Raw genomic sequence first — 18,827 nt, 5'->3', positions numbered from 1 at the left:
CATACCTTACTCCAAGGTTGTAGGGTTTTTTGTTTGTTTACACTTTTGTTTTGTAAATAAAACACCAATAAGGAGCTTGATCCTGTTCTTACAGAAGATGATTTTACTACAAAAAGTGTTCCAAATAAACTATTGTGTAATTTTTCAATTTTCTGTATATGTTATCTAGACTTGACTCTCAGTCCTTCATAAATAGAAGCAGAATAATGTGGATAAATACTATAGGTAGTGACAACAAAAAGGAGCATGCTACTCTTACAAATTACAGTAATCCTGCACTAGAAACTCTTTTTTAGATATTTAGCATTTATCTTTGGAGCAAAGCAAAATTTCTGAGCCAAATTCCTTCTTCATGGTTTCTCTTTTCTTTGAAATGGACAAAATGGATTTTCTTAAAAGTGTTATACAGTCCACCTCAATATTACAAAGAGAGATACATGCTACAGAGCACTTGAACTTGCCAGAGAAAGCAATCTAATCTTAACCACAAACAATTAAGAATGCTGTATTTTGTATTTCTTGATAGGAACTCTACTCATAATATTTACTGTTACATGCACAAGTGCCAGTGAAAAGGAACGGTGGTACCTCTCTTTTTCTGTCCCTAGAGCGAAGTCTATAGAACAATAGAAAAGTAAATGGTCAATTATAAAAACTCTCAATAATCTCATTTGGTTAATAAGTACATAAGAGCTGTTATTCCCATCTGCTGCTCAGTCCATATGTGCAAAATTTTAAACTTTGAAGCCAAACAATTTTGTTTAGCACTAACTGGATTCTTAACTACTGGTCAGCCTCACAGTCAGCTGTGGGGCCTCACTTTCTCAACCACTACTTACCCTGAAATTTCATTGACATTTGTAACAGGTGTGAGAGCTCAGCAGCTGGCTAGAAATATATATTCAGTACTTAAGGAAAAACTGATTTGTACCCTGCAGACACTGCTGTGTAAAACACAGGTGTAGAACACAATTCCTAAATCCAGAGACAGACAACTGTTACCTCCCACTGACAAATCTCTTCTTACCGCACTAAGAACTGCGATGGACATCCATGACTAATCCTATTCAGTGGTTTGTGTGTCCTGATTTTCCCTACTTTTAAAACCTTATTTACTTCATGTCATTTTCTACTCTCTTGTCCCATCCTGACTTTGTAGGATGTGTTACCACCTAATGCTTTCCACAGATCAAAACCTGGATGCCAATACACTACAATTCATGGATGGACACACCAGTTCAGGCATCTTCTAAGCCTTTGCTCTTCAAAATCTCTTTCTTCCCTCCTTTTTTTTTAAAAAAAAAAAAAAAGTCCGTCTTTAATAGTGCTGAACTGTGAAAAGTTAGTGCGTATATATACACACACATACATATACTCATTTCTGCCACAAATACAAAAAACCTGCATGTAACACATGAATGACAGAAACATCAGAGTTCAAGCTCAATAAGAAAGTGATGATCAAAACTTTGCTATGAAGCAAAAGAGAAATTCAGCAAAAAGACTGGTAAGTTTTAACAGCTATTCTCTATAAAAAATAAGATCTGGAAACCCACTAGCTAGAGAAAGGGTGTACAATCTGATGCAATCAAGTGACAGAAGCACAAGTTACCAGCACAACTTGCTCCACTGCTACCACTTTCCCTCACAAATCATTTGTAAGTTCTGAACCAACTCTGACCAATACACAAGACTGCTCTCAGCTATGATTTCCATCAGCACTGCTGCAGGGCTCATTTACAGTCTTGGCACAGATCCAAACACTTAACTTCCATGTTTTCCAATTTATGTGGAACAAACAGGAAGACAGCAGGCTCCTCTTTTAAATTACTGGATGAAAAATGGGACTAAAACCAAACAAACAAAACCAAACTTAATCATTCAGATCCACTGAAAACACTGAGTCTCCAGACAGAATATTCCCATAGACTGCCTAACTACTCATGACACTAATTTTAACAATCTGTATTTTTAAAAATTAAAGGAAGGAAAGACAGAGGCTTTCTTGGGCAATGACATGTTGTTTTTGCAACCATTGGTACTGAAAGCAAAAACAAAGTAGCTCCTAATAACTAGAAAGAAATTCCAGTAAAAGACAAAATTAAAAATCAGCTTTTACTGATTGGTATGGACTCTAAAAAACATTTTGTTTCTTGGGGGTTTTTTTGTTTTAAAGAAGGAACTTGTATGACTGTAGAGATAGATAAGTCACACAACTTCCAGGATTTTTTAATTGGCTTGCATCATCTTGCAAATGGCCAATGAAATCACGTTTCCATAAATGGTTTATTCATAATGAAAGTATTTATTTTAATTGCTGTTGAAGCTCTGACTGTCATGGAACAAGAAATATAATTCCTACTCCCTGGAGCCCCAGGATACAGTCCCAAATCTAGTGTAAGAGCACACACATGGGTAGTTTTCACAGTAAGTAGAAACAAAACCAAAAAGCTCTGCTTCTGATGCCACAGTGAAGGTCAATTGAAACTAAATGTACAGGATTTGAAGCACAAAGTAATTAAATTGACATCACAATGTCTATCCATTCTGTGCCATGTGCTCTAGGGTGACCCTGCTCGAGCAGGGAGATTGAACCAGATGACCACTGTGGTCCCTTACAACCTTACCCATTCTTTGATTCTGTGTGATTCCATGCTTTAAGAGAGAGTATTCCAGGTCATGGAATGGGACTTTGAACAACCTGGTCTAATGGAAGGTGTCCCTGTCCATGGCAGGGGCATTGGAACCAGATGAACTTTAAGGTCCTTTTCAACCATTCTGTGACCTCTTGAAGAGGAAAGAAGAGGGAATGTTGTCAGATAGTAAGGCTGCCAAGCATTGCTAGCCAAATTCCTTAAGTGTTTAGTATGTGTCTGTAGCACAAAGCAATTCTCACATTGAAGAGCTTATGGTGGAGGCACACGAAATAAACACAGTGGGTAAGAAAGCAAGCAGTATCTCCATGAAAGAGAGAAAAGGTTCAAAACTTTACAATTTTCAAAGAAAACAATTTTGCAACCACCTCTAATCCTTTCGTGGGATTTGTAAAAGAAGCCTTTCTGGATTGACTTTACTTGCAGGCTCATAAACTTGGATGAAATGTGTGTCAGATGATTCTCATATCCTGTCCCTTGGTGGAAAATCCTGACAGGAAGGACAGCCCCTTACTTCACTCAGTAGTTTGACACTTAAAGTCATCCAGTACTTCTGCAAAATAGTTTGGACAGGAGATGTCCTCCTATTTGTCAGAATTACTGATAACCTGCTCCAGTTGCCCTCTTGAGCCTTGAAGGAAAACAAGGGCAAGAGAAACAAAGCTCATTAATGAAGTCATGTACACTGTGTCACCATATGTCACTGTACCAAACAGCAGAGTTTAATTATGGAGAGAGAGGAGAGTGTGTCTGTTATGAATTAGTAAACACATAAATGCTGCTCAGCATTATGAATGCACCAAGGCTTCAGACATAAGGACTGTATCTGGTACAGGAGAACCTCACACATCATCACTAATGACATGCTGAGTGCTCTGAGAAGACAGTGCTCATTTAGTTCACTAGATTAAAACAGAACTGCTGCTGAACACTATTTATGGTGGTATGAAACCAAGTGAAACTTCTGCTTCTGTACAGTTGTGGAAGGGGAAAAAAATTATTCAAAGCTTAATAGATACTTAACAGTGTTTGTCAACACTCCGACAGGGGGTTTTATCTTTAGAATTTTAACAATTAAAGGCAGGGAAAAATAAAGGAAAAGGCTGAATAGCAGTACTAGGACATTTCCCCCTTTTCAGGTTACATCCTATTTAGGTACACTGCATTACTTTACAAATTATAATATACAGATCTGAGCAAAACAAAAGTGAAAAAAGGCAAACATCAAACTGGAAAACACCAACAAAAATGTTTAAAGAGTTCTCAAATAAAAATGAAGTTTTATGCATCAGTTACCAAAATGATTCAAAAGGATGTCAACACATGGATGTAAGCAGAGCCAGAGCTGTCAAGGGAAAAAAGAATTGGTGTCTCCCCTGGGAGGAAAATTCTGACATCTATTCTTTACAAGAGATTTTTTTTGGGCAGGAGAGAGGGAAGATAACTCCCTTGCTCTCAGATAATGCAAAATTGTAACAGGGAAATGCTCTGCATGGCAATATACTTTACAACAGCTGATTTTAAATTATTGTTTCAAGTCACTATAACTGGCAAGAAGTTAGTCTGAAGACAATCTAAGAAGTGGTGGCCCACAGGCTGTCTGGCCTGCCATAGGATTTTACCCTCTCCCAGACCATAACCTGACCTGAATCCAGGAAAATTATATTAAAGAGTCAGATAAGCTGGTTTTGTGGTTGCGTCACCAATCACTATGTCATATACAGTTTCTGTATCTTTTTCCTTTCTTACAAGAGATGTGAGGAGCTCCAGGATAGAGGACCCAAAGAGCTGGTTGGCAGTGTCAGAACAGCTTATTGGGATACAAATTCTCTCCTTAGCTGCTCCCAGGACCAGATGGTGCTAACAGCTATGGCAGCAGTGACCCTAATCATGGGATGCTCATAGGCAGAGAAGGTCTAAACTGGGTGTATCTAAGCTGTGGCACAGCTGCAGGATGGGTATAATTGCATGCAAAAGCTATGGCAAGTTTCATGCCACTGCTGTGTGGTCACTTTGAATGGCGAAACTTGGCACTGTCACCACCAGCAAGCACTAATGTCTGGCAGTAGGCAAAAGAGTAAAAGGCCATATGTGAAAGTTAAAGGGTTTCTATATTTGGGCTTCTGATCATATAATGTCTTTGCAATTAATTTTCTTAATGGTTAAATGGTATGCATGTCAGACCAAAAGAAATCTGTAAGAACCTGTGCTTCAATACTGGATGGGTGTGAAATAGCACTTTATAGAGCTAAAGACTTGCTATTTTTTAGCTGATGCCAATGATTTTGATTATGCCACACCAAATGTGACAGTTCCAATGTGACAGAATGAGTATGTTCTCTATCTGAAAACACTTTCATAACCACAAAGCTCTGAGGAAACTAAGCCTACTTTTCTATCCTGCTAATCTTTTAAGTTGACCAACCCTCTGCTTAGATTTTTGGAATTACACATCTGACCAAATCCATTGAGGTTGTTCAGGGACAGAATTCAAGCACAGAAAGGTAGTGAGGAAAAGCCATGGATCCCGGAAAGATATTTCCTTATTGAGATACTGCGTTCACTACTGACTGGTTTAGGCAGTTATCATCCAGCATCCATTTGGCCACACTCAGGCCATTACCACTGCCATTTTTTTGGATTTCTTAAGGAGAAAGCCCTGCTATTTAATTCAAGACTGGTTTTGACTACAATCACCAGGCACTCAAGAACCAGGGGAGTTCTTTAATCACAGTACTAGGCATTTACTCTAGTTCTAATTAACTCAGGAAAGGATGAGCTTATCTTGAAGCACACAAGGTAGGTCATTCAATCCATTGGAATTAACCTGGTTACTTATAACTAAGCACATGAATAAAATTACTTTTAAAAATAACCAGAAAGAGATAAAATGAGACAAGCAAACCCAAGAGGGTCTGGATTTGTAGTTGGCCTACATTACAAAAACTTAACTTATGAAAAGGCCAAGCACTAAGAACTCCATACAGCGTTTCTCAGCAGGACTGATCTTAGAAAAAAAATTGTATTTGCATGATACTGTGCAAGTCTTTACAGAATCCCCTCTTTAACAGAGCAGATGTTATCACAACTCTGAATTATGGATTGGACAAAAGTGAGTTATTGCTTATGAGAGCTCACGCCAGGCACCACTACTACAAGAACTAATGCACATTCAGGCAAAACTTTCTTCGACAAATTTTCAGCATTTAAATCTTTTTTTCCATCTTAATATAAATTTTAAGTCAGTTCTGAATTAAAGCATGCAACTGAAGTTGAATAATTGTTTTATTTTTATTTTACTCAAAGCATAGTCTGTCTCTGCTCAGAAGATGACTGGACTGCAATTCATATTGCAAGTGATATTGAAAATGTTTGCAACAATGCAGTGCATAAAATAATCAAGAGGGAAATATAAATATAAGAGGGAAAAACAGTCTCTTGTTCCAAAATTCTGTATTAATTAAAATTCATAGATAAACAGCAAGTATCACCAATTGGGTTGCTATTTCCTATCCTGATAATGATAGTCTCTTCTCTCCATCACCACTGAGAAGTTATATTTTTACTGTTACACCAATGAATTCTTCTTTTTAATAGGCACTGAAATCACTGTCTTTATTTCTGTATAGAACTTTCATATATGCTCTGCTTCAAAGAGGCAGGGAATAACATAGTTTACATATACCTTCAAATCCAAGTTGTTTTAGTTCTCCATTTGATTTTACAGTTCAAGACAAAGTAGAACAGTTTTAAATTACTTTCTACTAAGCATAACCCCATTGTACATGGAAAAATAGATTTCATATACATTAATCTTAAAACAATGAGAAGATACGTATCTATGAGAACTTATGAGTGATTATTTATTAATATTAAAGAAAATGGTGTAGAATATAATCATCCACAGAGACAGGGATTATACATTTGTGTTAAGTCAACATTTTGGACCAAACACTTTGGAGTCACTTTTCAAATGCATAAATTGTTCTCTGTCTTGGAGGGACAAAGACCTGCTCAGCAGCAACAAAGTTCCTGACAAGTTTCCTGAAATAATTACAGTAATTTCACGACTATAAGGCACACCCTTTTGACTAAAATTTTCCCCGGAACCCAGAAGTGCGCCTTATCTGATCTACAAAGTTGCGAATTTTGCCGACTCCTGGGGGGTGCGCCTTATAGTCTGGTGCGCCTTATGGTCGTGAAATTACTGTAATCATTAGTTTTGCTTGGTTGGTCAAACACAGTCCAGTTTACAATATTTGCACCAGATCAGGACTACCTCCCTGAACCTGTAACAACATGGTTGTACAGACCCTAAAACAGGTCAACTATAATTGTTACAAAAACGAAGGCAAAAAAAAATTGTCACTAAACTTTCTCTGACTCCCTGTGGACTTTCAATATGATCTTCTCAAGTGATTAATTTGACACCATAACTATCAATCTAATTAGTTACTATAGAATATAAATTAATAAGAATTAGGAGATGACTCTTAGCACTCACCTTTAAAGCATTAAGGTAGCAATCTTGAAAAGAACAGTAGCTAATACCCAACCTAAAGACAGTCTGTCCTTACACAAACTAAGTTTGACCACAGAACTCTTAAATTGGATTTCAGTTCCAAATATATCCAAAAGGAAAACTGAAATCACAAAAAAAGAGCTGTCTAATTACTACTATTACTACTATTACTGAGAGCTCTCAAATGCTGTATTAATGGATCAGTGAAAAGACACAGAGAAAAGATTGCCTTGACACAGCAGATTTAGCAAGGGTTCACTAAACCTCATTCACAGATGAAAAAGACTTCTGGCTGACTCCTCTCTGAAAGCCTACAGAAGAAAAATCATAAAAAATTTGCCCATCACCAAGAAATACACCTAATCTACAAACAAATGCAAGTTGGAGTCACCGGGAATAAACTAATCTTTCCCAAGTGAAACTGCTGTTCGCCATAAATAATAGGTAAATATTATCTAGGGAACTAGAAGAGTCTTCCCTCTAAAGCCACTTTGGAAGATAAGTTTTTGGTTTCAAAGCAGTTCTCAAGCCTATTCAAAAACCACCACAAGTAAGGCAGCTGCAACTCAACTGTGCAAAGTCTTCTCAGATGTAATAAGAAACAAAGCTTGGAATTTTCACTGAGAGAAATACAGTATATATTCATAACATGTCCAGTATATCACCATTGATTAGAAGAGTGAAATAAAGAACAAGTATTTAGAAAAACATCAAATCCAAAAACTGAGTTTCTTTCACAAGAGGTCATTATTCCCTTTCTTGCTTGAAAATTTCTGTCCTGCAAGCTCTAGTCTGGACACAGACTGAACTGAAATGCACTAGATTATATGACAAAGCTGTGACTGAAGAGAACAAAGGGATGCAGAAAGAAGAGAAATTTCACCTCATCAATCACACTTTTGTCACAAGAGCAACTTTCTTACTTCAGTACCCATTATATTACAGTGTATCTGGTTCACCTGGAGAACTTGCTTCTGTATGAGGACTCTTCTAGTAATTTGCAATTCTTCATTAAACATTTTTTATTGTCTGAGAATAATGTTATCCCAGTCAGACAGAAGTACTGCATTATTAAGAAGGTGGTCAACTCATAAATGAAATTGACTATATCATACATGAGAATGAAGGAAAAATAAAAAAAAAAACCAGGGGAAAAAAATCCAAGTGTCTGTGCTGTTTAGGATGTCTTCCATACTACCCACTTCCTCAATATTTGGTTTCAGCTGCTTGGGTGCCACAGTTACATTCAAAGCCTAATTCTAATTCTTCCAGAAGCCTTTCCTGGAGGTAGTATTTTAGGGTCAGGGTTAGTAATGAAAAATGACCAAAACTTAGAGAGAAAGTAAAAATCACAGAATTGCTGAGGCTTTTGAAGGGACTGCAATCCAGAGATTCGGCTATAGATTAGATTCCCAGTTTCCTTTTCCACTGCTGATCTGACAATATTTGACAAAGCTTTTATCAATACTATATGTATTCCTCCAAGCAAAGGTCTAATTACACAAAGTAGAAGTACTTGAGACATTTTAAAAACATCTGAAGCCTGAATTTAAAAGCATCACGAGAAGGGGGGAAAAAAATCCGAATCCCCTGACTCCACAGCTGAACTCAAAAGCAAACATTAGTCTTCAGTCTAGAACATGTCCCCTTTCTGCTACAGACTATCTATAGCTTGTTAGTCTAGTGCTTAACCTCAACAAAATGTCCCCATCCCTCAATGTGAGATACACCCTTGCATTTCACTCTATTATAACATGGCAACACATCACACAACAAAATTCTTCTCACTTCTGAACCCCACTGCATGACTGTGTTCATCCAAGGAAAGTGCTAAATTACTGTCTCCCTGTTTTTTTCTATGCATCTTCAGCTATAGAAGTAGACCAGCGAGTCACTCTGGTATCTCACCAGTAAACCATTGCATTTGATTAGCCATCAATGTATCTCTTCCTTCCTACATGAATGTTCTAAAGAAAATACAAAAGTAAAAACATTTAATTATTTTCTTTGAAACTGAAGTTATTGATGTATAACAAAATAATCAGCAAGGTGCTGTATGATTGTGTGATTTTTCCTTTCCACTGATACAGCCAGTTGAGCACAGTAAAACACAAGGTGGTAACACACATATTAGAAGGCTTTTCAGTCTTACAGCAATGAAGATGACAACAGAAAAGATGAATACTAAAGTGGCTTTGTGTCAGATACACTATTCCCTCTAGTCACGCTTTCCGAATTATCTGGTTTTTCAGTATCTTTTAATATAAATTAAAACACCTAAATAACCTGACTTTAGTCCCTGGTGTGAAAATACTAATAAATCTCTACCATAAATTACATCAGAGATACAGAGAATACACAGAGTGAGTAATAATTGAGATATTCTTAAGAAATATTTGGTTTAGCAGTTAAATAACATGCAAGTCTGAATGCAAAATTTATACACCCAGACAGCTTGCTTTGACATGTGGGAAATCAAATCCAGCTAGTACACCTGTGTTTGCTCTTCATGTCAAAGAGAAACCACAGCCTTTCCCCCTTCCTCACCGAAAAGACCATTGCCTTTTTTGAGTATAAAAGTGTAAGAATTAACCAGTGCTTAGAAACTATAAGGGTGTCCTGCAAGAAAAATAAACAAGGACTTCAGAGTGTCACTTCTGGGAGGAATTCCAGAGGGAGGAATTCAAGGGAGGGATTTCCTCATATAATGACTCTACATGAAAAACCTTTCTAAAGAGAAAGGCATAATACCTGATAGGTATTCAGAAGAAGCAAAGAGTTAAGCCAAGTTAATGCAAAGGCAAGATATACCTCACCTAGCACACTACAGTTGCATTTGGGCAGTTTAACTCTTCCCTGGCTGCCCGGGATGCATTCCTGCACAGTCCCCATCCCTGGTCTTTAAGTCTGAATGCTATCAGAGTGCGAGTTTTGTGATCCTCCAATCTGGCAATCCGCAGAGCATTCCATGATGCTCACCCTTAAAAGTCAGAAGGATTTGGTACCTAGCCATAAATTAGGTAATGCCCTTTCATTTTTTACAACAGAGGCCCCAGCTGTTTGTTTTATTCCAGAAGAGATCCAGCTAGCACTCCACTCCATCTATTTACAGTAACCATTACAGCTACTCATACCATTCCTGTCTAAGGATGGCCATTCACAATACTTGATGGGTTCGTGAAACAAGGCAACTAACTGCCCTTGCACCTCTTTCCTGTGTTCTTCCTTTCACTGCCAATTCCAATATGCAGACATCTGAATGTAAAAAGCATCTTTACAGAATGCTCTCCTCAGCTAATCAGATCCCTTTATACTTCCATCTATAATACAGGTGCATCACAACAAACCATTAACATAAATCTACAAGGCTTTTTTTTAATAGTATGTGAAGTGTGAATTTCTAGTATACTCTTATTGGGAACAGCAGGAGATATTTTGGATAGGATTTAAAATAAAATAAAAAACCTAAGCACATTTAAGTGATTTAGGAGCTTACACACGAGCAACTTACAGTGAATTCTGTACTCCTGCATGTCTACTTTCACACTGATTTTGCACGACTAAAAGCTTTTGTGTAATCTTTAATGGTTTCATTCTTAATACCTTCAAGACTGGTGCAAGTGTGCAGCAAGTCACAAAGAACCAGGTTGACACCACAGGTGACACAGTTTCACAAAAACCTGCTCACACGCAGGAGTGTCTAATATCTATCTGCACTAGATAAAGAAATTTTTAATCTCCTCCATATGGAATAACACATCTAATGTACAATCATAAGCTGTCTTGAGAACACATTTTAGCAGATCCAGGGTCATAAACACATTGCTGAGACCACCTGCTAGAAATGTCCCTCCTTTCCCCAAAAAGGCTTTAGCCACTCATCAGGCCTGGGTTAGCTAACAACATTTTCAAGTGTTGCAATGGCATCAGTAACCTTCAGGTCACAATCTGAAGAGATATCTGCTCGATTTGACTGCCAGACAAGGCTCAGATCTAATGTGTCTGAGTTTCAACTGACCTGATTACAATATGTGTTGGCCCTCTGGTCTCCTGAAATATTCAAATCAAAATAGAATTTTGATTTGTTCTCAGAATGCGAAGTTGAAGTTGTAGCCTGATTTTTACCATACAGACATTTAGCTCAGAAAGGGATTTGCACATCAAAATTTCACTCAGTGAAATTAAGACATTTTCTTCTCTCTTTCACACTTAAACTAGAACTGAACATGTTTTTCTAACAAAAAAAACTCCCAAAACAACAAAAAACATACATAAATACGAGGTTTTGGTTTGGGTTTTCTGTGGTTTGATGTTTTGAAATTATTTTCACTTCTCACATGTCAAGACAACTTGAGAAGATATTTACTCAGAACTATAGCAAAATACAATGTTCATATTCTTCTTAGTGTGGGGGCTTTGCCTCACAGATGTACATTAAGGCTTCCAAAGAAACTGTGCATTCAGATTCTGAATCTGTAACACTCAAGAATGTAAAAATAGCAACTTGCAAAAAATGACTGTATTCCAAGAGGAACTTGTTGGTTCAGTACTGCAAGTACTTAGCTCTTCCCCTTTCCCTCTGTAGAGACAAGAGAGGCAGGAATGAGGTGTGCTGAGTTAGGAATGCAGATCAGGGTTAAGCCTGGGGCAGAAGCCTGCTTCCATAAAACAGGTTAACAGTCCACACAAATACTACTCCCTTCTTTTGTTGCTAGGTTCACACTTCTGCATGTTCTGATACTCTGTGCATACTCCACCTCCAGTGGTAAAGAGCACAGCTCCTACAGAGCAGCTTTAGAGTGGATAACACATTCATTAGACACAAGATGTCACATAGAAGAAGCAACTAATCTATGCACTTAGAAAAAAAGGACGGTCAAGGAATAGATCCAAATATATCAATCACTACCAGGTATAATGAATATGGAAAAAGCACCACCAGGTTTGTTCCAAAATGGTTTCAGCTGATCATCAGCTATAGCACAACAAACCCTGCACCACAGATGTTGTCAATACTGATACAGAGAAGTGACTTCTAAGTCATACAACCAACACGATCACAGGGCAAGGAATTTTTCTATTGCCTCCCTGCCAAAACAATACCTCCTGGCAGCTGAGCATCCTAGTATGCACAAAGGAGAATGCTAGAGTATTCCTAGAAATGCAGGTTCTGACAGAGTACACAAAACAATAACTTCTCTTATGTGCTGGTCCAGGGACATTTTGTTGCCTAAACAAATCATGCTCCATCATTAGCATTTACAAAGAGAAAACACAGCAAACAAATTACACAGCACCTATGCACACACAATACAAAACTACTAGTGTGCACAATCCTGACCCCTAAAGCTCAGTAACAAACTTTCAAATCTACAAGTCATTTAGTTGGGTCCTGCCATGGAGGAAACTGATTGTCCTGGTTAAGCTTTCCAAAACTGGAACCACCAGTATTCTGAAGCTTAATGTAAACTATCTCCTGTTTAATCCAAGGAAACAAAACAGAAGTGAAAACAACTGACAACTGCCATCAGGAAAAGGGAATCAAATACTGTCCTAAAATGCAGATTTACAATGCAACAGTTAATTTATTTGCTAACCCCAGCATTCAGTCATGCAGTCTCTGCTGCAAGCACTGATGTGTGTGAAACACTAACCTTCATCACTTCAACTTGCAGGTCTTCATTGAGCGAAGGAGTCACTTTGACAGCATTCAGCATCTGATTAAGCAACTGTTTCTCATCTGAGTCTGTTTCCACGGATACAAACCTCTCATCAGACAGCAGCTTCTGCAGAGAGAAAATGGCAATGCACATTTTGAGACAAAAACTGCCTCTGCAAAGTACTGCACCTAAACCTAGTGGTACTAGGGTGGTTAGTTAGACTTTCTGTGTAAAATTTTAACCAAATAATATAAAATATAAGAGAAACAGCAAAACTGGGAGATCTGTGTCATATCACCTGCCATTCCAGTATCATCTTTGCCCATCCCACTTCTCCAGTGTCTAGAAGCAGACATCAGTAACCGATAGGTTACTTCAAATAATGTCCTCAGGAAAACCTCTCAGTATTTTAGAAGCTGGGAGAGATCAGAACCTTTGTAGCCCTCCAGACCATCAAAATAATAATAACAAATTAAAAAACAAAACAAAACAAACAAAACAAAACCCCCTAAAAATTGAAAAAATCCACACTCAAAAAAACCCAAACTCAAAAAAACAAAACACTCAGGCTAGTATCCTGGCATTAAGCTAGTGCTATCAGATCTCCTGCCCAACAGGAGACTGTCACCTACTGTCCCAATTACTCCAATAGTGTATAAAGCACAAGTGCCGTGGAGGTGGCACCTCTGATCCGTGGCAAGATGTGTTTTGTGTCATACAGAAGGTGACCACTAATGGATACAATCAAATCCTCAGACAAAAAGTGCAGTTAACAAGTGACTAACACAAGCACTCATAGAAACCAACCCAAGCTGAGATGACAGCAAAATTCCTCCTGACATTGGGTTGGTTGAACTGAATTCAATACAGACTGACTGAGTATTTTAGACTGATCAGGTTTACTTTGCCCAGTATCTCAGAAACTATCTCTTGACATTGTCAATGGCACTATTTCCTTGGAGTTCTACTAGAAATGTCTTTTCCATATAGTCTATAGTCATGGGTGTCTCTTAATAGAGGCAAGCATCCTGCAAGCGATGTATCCACACAAGTCTTTTTCCACCTCCTGTCTTCTCAGAATATCCCACAGAACAAAACTAGCTTGTCTTAGATCCTAAGAACACAACCATGCTCCGTCCTAGCAGAGACTTTGAGCAGGGCACTTCCCTCTCTATATTCTGCGTCACTTTTGTACTGATGTTCATCCTCAGCTTCAACCTTGCAGCACATTTCATTGGTTCACTCCTTATGCTTGTACTGCTTTTGGCTGGGATAGTATTAATTTTCTTCATAGGAGCAAAAAGAGTGCTGTGTTTTGGATATGTGACCAAAACAGCACTGATAACACACCCACACATTTTGCTATTGCTGATGAGAGCTTATGCAGCATCAAGGTTGCCTGTTTCTCAGACTGGTTCTCCAGCAAGCAGGCTGGGAGTGCAGAAAAGTTTGGCAGGGGACACAGCTGAGACAGCAGACCCTAATGTGACCAATGGGATGTCCCAAACTATATGACACTGTGCTCAGCAACAACAGCTGGGCAAAAAAGGAAGAAGTGGAGGGACACAGACATTCAGAGTTAAGCCATTTGTCTTCCAACATAACTGTTACATATGATGAAGCCCTGCTATCCTAGAGATGGCTGAACACTTGCTGCTCCATGGGAAGTGGTGAATGAATTCCAGATATTCTTTTATTTGCATATGCATCTTTGCTTTCGTTATTAAACTTTGTTTTAGCCCACAATTTTCCTCACTTTTACCCTTTTGATTCTCTCTCATACCTCCGAGAGGGAAGGAGTGAGTGGGCAAAGCTGAACTGTCAGCCACGGTTTAACTTACAATGTTTTAAAGAATTTCCCACATAACAGAATATCAAGTGTCTCATCAGCCTGATGAGATTTAACTCAATCTGCAATGAGAATAATGGGGTTTTCTATATAAAGATGAATGTTTAGTTTAGGATGGGATATATGGAGTTGTTGAAGAGAGTCCAGGGAAGGTCTGCTAAGATGACAAAGGGACAGGAGCATCTCTGTTATTAGGAAAGGCTGAGAGTTGGGACTGTTTAGACTGGAGAAGAGAAGGCTCAGGGAGGATTTCATCACCATATATAAATATCTGAAGAGTGTTTGCAAAGATAAGAACTTTCAGTGGTGCCCACTGACAGGACAAGAAGCTCTGAGCACAAACTGAAACACAGAAGGTTTCCTCTGAACACCAGGAAAAAATTAACTGTAAGCATGATCAAGCACAGGTTGCAGAGAAGTTGTGGCGTCTGCAGCCCAGGAGGCACCTCTTTTCCAGTCTAAACAGTCCCAGTTCTCAGCCCTTCCTCATAAGAGAGATGCTCCAATCCCTTCGTTATCTTAGCAGCCCTTCCCTTCTACAACCACACCGTGCCTCAGTATGGGGAACTCTCTAACCAAGTGTCTGACACTTCACATGCCAGCATTAAGTCAATTTGAATGATCCACTTACATTCCTTATAACAATCCTTCCTTTGAACAATCCTTATATTCCCAGAACAACTTCATTCTGGCCCACCAAGAGAAAAAAAGTTTTTTGGAAAATGGATTTCACGCCCCAGCAGTGTGCCAACCTTTTCCACAACTAGCATTCCCCTGGTGATAAGTATTTACTGACTTGTACTCATTTGTCCAAGTAAAAGAACAGTAAACTACTTCAGTTTTTATACTGTCAAACCCAGGAAAGTCTTCTTGATGCTTGTGCTGCACTGTTGTTTTCTCTTGCAATTTCATAGACTTCCAAATCAGATGCTGTTTCTACTGTTTCCAGTGTACAAAAACCCAGAAAAGTGTCCACACATAAAGAACACAGCCCCTAGATCCTCGATTAACCTCTCCATATTCCAAGCCCTGCTGTCTTCTTTTCTAATCAAGGAAAACAGCAAGTTTCAGCCTAATTTCTAAGATGCTTAGCAGTGGCAAATTTTTCTGGGAATAGCACAGAGCCCAAAGGGAAAAATACATCTACATTTCAATGTTAAAATCCAGGACCTCCCATCTATCTACAAAACATTTTTAGCTTCTACAAAATCACCAGTCTTTACTTGCATCTTAGCTTCTGAACAGAAACATGACCATTATTGTTAGGTTCACCTGAAGACAGATGCTTTTTCTGTAACATTTTTCAAAAGAAAAGCCAAGATTTCCTTGACACCCACTGCTTGTCAACACACTCCCACTCCAAAGCCATACCTGCATCCCTGCTAGAGCCTGTTGGGCCAGCTTCATGCTCTTTGATTCCAGAGCCAGTTGAAGTGGAAGGAGACACTTCTCCCTAGGGAAAATGTTTAAAAAACATGAGAAGGAAAAACGCAACTAAAATTGGTATTCAAGTAACATTCCAGAGGGGCTGTATCAGTTTCAGAAAGATCATGCTTGCATACAGCAGCCAAAGAGAATTTCACACTACTGTGAAGCACTTTTACCCTCTGAAGAAAGCTGGCATATTTCTGTACACACTTCACACATCTCTAATCCAGAAAGCACCTTTAAGCGTTTTTACATTGTGACTTTGTTATACTCCCTCTGCTAAAGTGAGGCGAACTTGCATTTGGAATCAGCAGACCAACAGGTGCCAAAACAAGAAACCTGTGCATTGATTGGTACTCCATCAGCCAGACACAGACATAAAAAACAGAAGGAAAAAAGATTACTACTGTGTATAGTACTAACTGAAGGATGCTAGAAACTGATGGTTATTTGGAGCTACATCTATTCAAGGCAGAACACCAGATTCTTTTTAGACTTTCTACAGATTTTTGCAACAGCATATAAACATTTTGGGCATTATTAATACAGAATGAATTTATTCTTACATTAAAGTGGATGGAGATTGGGAGGAAAGGGGAAAATGAAGAAAGTCATAAGCCATTGGAGTAGATTCAGTTCAGTTTCATGATAATGAAGACAGGTGGGAGCTCCTATGGCTTATGTGTAGCTACCCTGCACATCAGCATGTTGCCTGCCATCTGTCATCCCATATTGCAATGAGCAGAGAACAATGAGAGCTTTGATACATGTCCCAAAAAGAAGGGCAAAAACTGACAAATAGGAGGATGGAAATTAGAACAGATTCAATTAGCTGAACTTCCCATCCTTGCTAAAAATGTTTAACTGAAAATCTAATTAAGGTTGTTGCAGACTGTGTTCCCACTGTATTCTTGCAGAAAATGAATTGCCATTGTGTCATTTCCTGTTCTTGTTACACACTCAGTCAATTAAGCCTTTAGCATTTCCATGCTACAGCTATGAAACACCTGCAGAGATATCTTACAATGTTTGATTAGCCTGAGCACCTTTCACAATTCACTTCAACCTGCCATTTAAAGGCATTATCTGATAGCATGAGAACATGAAGGACACAACAGATAATCCTCAGGCAGAACAGGAGAGAATAATGAAAATTAACACAGTCTCCTCTAATGACTTAAGAATTTGGTTCAACAAGGCTGCAAAATAGGGAATTACCTCAACGGAGTTCAGTGCAGTGAAGTAAGGGAATGAGGTTTCCTCTCATAGCTTGCAGCCCTTTTATAATTTCACTTTGTTTGGAGCAGTCCCCCACCATAGGATTTCATTGCTTACTGCACCGTCTGCAGTTCTGTACAGTTGTTCAGTGACCATTCATGCAGGTTTTGTAGTACTACACATGTAAGACATTTTACATAAGTGAAGTTCTCAGAATAAGCTGATGGACAACAGCACACTTCAAAACATACTTAAGAATACACTCCCTTTAGGAAATGTACAGAAAGTAGTTTCATAGTGTAACTCTTAAGCATCATACTGTTGCATGCTGGTGTGGCTGTACATTTACATTGAGTTTGAGGCACAAATACCAACTTAACCCTGATTGAAACACATCAATTACAACACAGAGGGAGAATGAAAGCAAGGGAACACGCTCAACTTGGAAGAGAGGAAGCTACCTGCAATGGCAAGCAAAAAAGCTCAGTGACAGAACCAAGTGCATAATGCAGGGCCAGCACCTCCCAGAGCACAGGCTGTCCCCCCTGAGCTATCCCACTCCATGACTGTCAGCTTTGCTCACTGCAGAATGAGTGATGAGTACACACACAGTTTTTATATTCAGCACGCTAGGTTACAATGACCTTTCCAGTTGTCCAAGCTTCCTGTGGCTCGTCAACCTATAAACCTACCTCTCTCCCTGCAGGTCTGAAATAGGGGATACTACGGCAGGTCAGTCAAAACAGACTGCCAGAAAAGTCAGAGCAAGACAAATTACTACTGTAAGTAGAGGGATCATAAAAACCTTTCTATTCTCATTGTAATGCCAAAAAAAAAACCTTTAGTGAGAAAAGAATAATGGCTCATTAATTCACTCTCATGATAAAAACTGTGATGAAGATAGGAAATTGCCTAATCTTAATTCCTTATTATTAGTGCCCGAAACACAGTCTCACAGTCCACCTTTCCCTCCTTGACTTAGGGAAAGGGGCATGATAAATGAAGCATTTTTCCCTTCATGCAAATGGTGATATTCATATTTTTTTAATCCCATTTCTGAAAATTAAAGATTAAAAATAAGACAGGTCTCTGCATTATCTTCCTGCAGAAAATTACATAGGAGAAGCAAAATTCAGAACCTCAAGGCCTTATCAGCATGCAGTGTGCATTCCATAGAATAATTCACAGCCCATTCAAAGAACAGGGAAGAATTTGATTCACCACTGTTGCCATTTTCTCGATACACTGTTTATTAGACAGGATAACAGTAATGCCACAGACTGACACTTTTTAGTCAGAGTAACCAATGATTGAAAATATTTTCTCAGTCTTGGTCGTTTAAAAAGAACAGAGTAGCACAGTGTAATATTATTACTATCACTTACTGAAGCAGATGAGTTGGCCCATGATGAGAAAATAATTGGTAGAGATGAATTCTCAGAATTCTGCAAGTACCCACAGCTGCTACCCTTAAGTAAACCAAACAGAAGCAAACA

The 18,827-nt window shown here is 38.6% G+C and overlaps 1 protein-coding gene across 4 annotated transcripts in view; it reads right to left on the bottom strand.

Annotated features, from left to right (window-relative positions):
- The window catches only part of ARFGEF3 (ARFGEF family member 3), an 86,623-nt gene that overhangs the window by 57,136 nt on the left and 10,660 nt on the right, over positions 1-18,827 (bottom strand). For all 4 annotated transcript variants that reach the window (XM_033056529.1, XM_033056530.1, XM_033056531.2 and 1 more), the window contains exons 3-4: positions 16,057-16,138; positions 12,831-12,962 (exon numbers count right to left, since the gene is read on the bottom strand). In XM_033056529.1, coding sequence (XP_032912420.1) covers positions 12,831-12,962; positions 16,057-16,138 — 214 coding nt within the window. The remainder of the gene's footprint in view (positions 1-12,830; positions 12,963-16,056; positions 16,139-18,827) is intronic.

Source organism: Catharus ustulatus, chromosome 3 (genome assembly GCF_009819885.2).
Source record: "Catharus ustulatus isolate bCatUst1 chromosome 3, bCatUst1.pri.v2, whole genome shotgun sequence".
NCBI classification, from domain to species: Eukaryota; Metazoa; Chordata; class Aves; order Passeriformes; family Turdidae; genus Catharus; species Catharus ustulatus.
The sequence above is the reverse complement of the archived record's forward strand: the minus strand, read 5'-3'. Positions and strand labels throughout refer to the sequence as shown.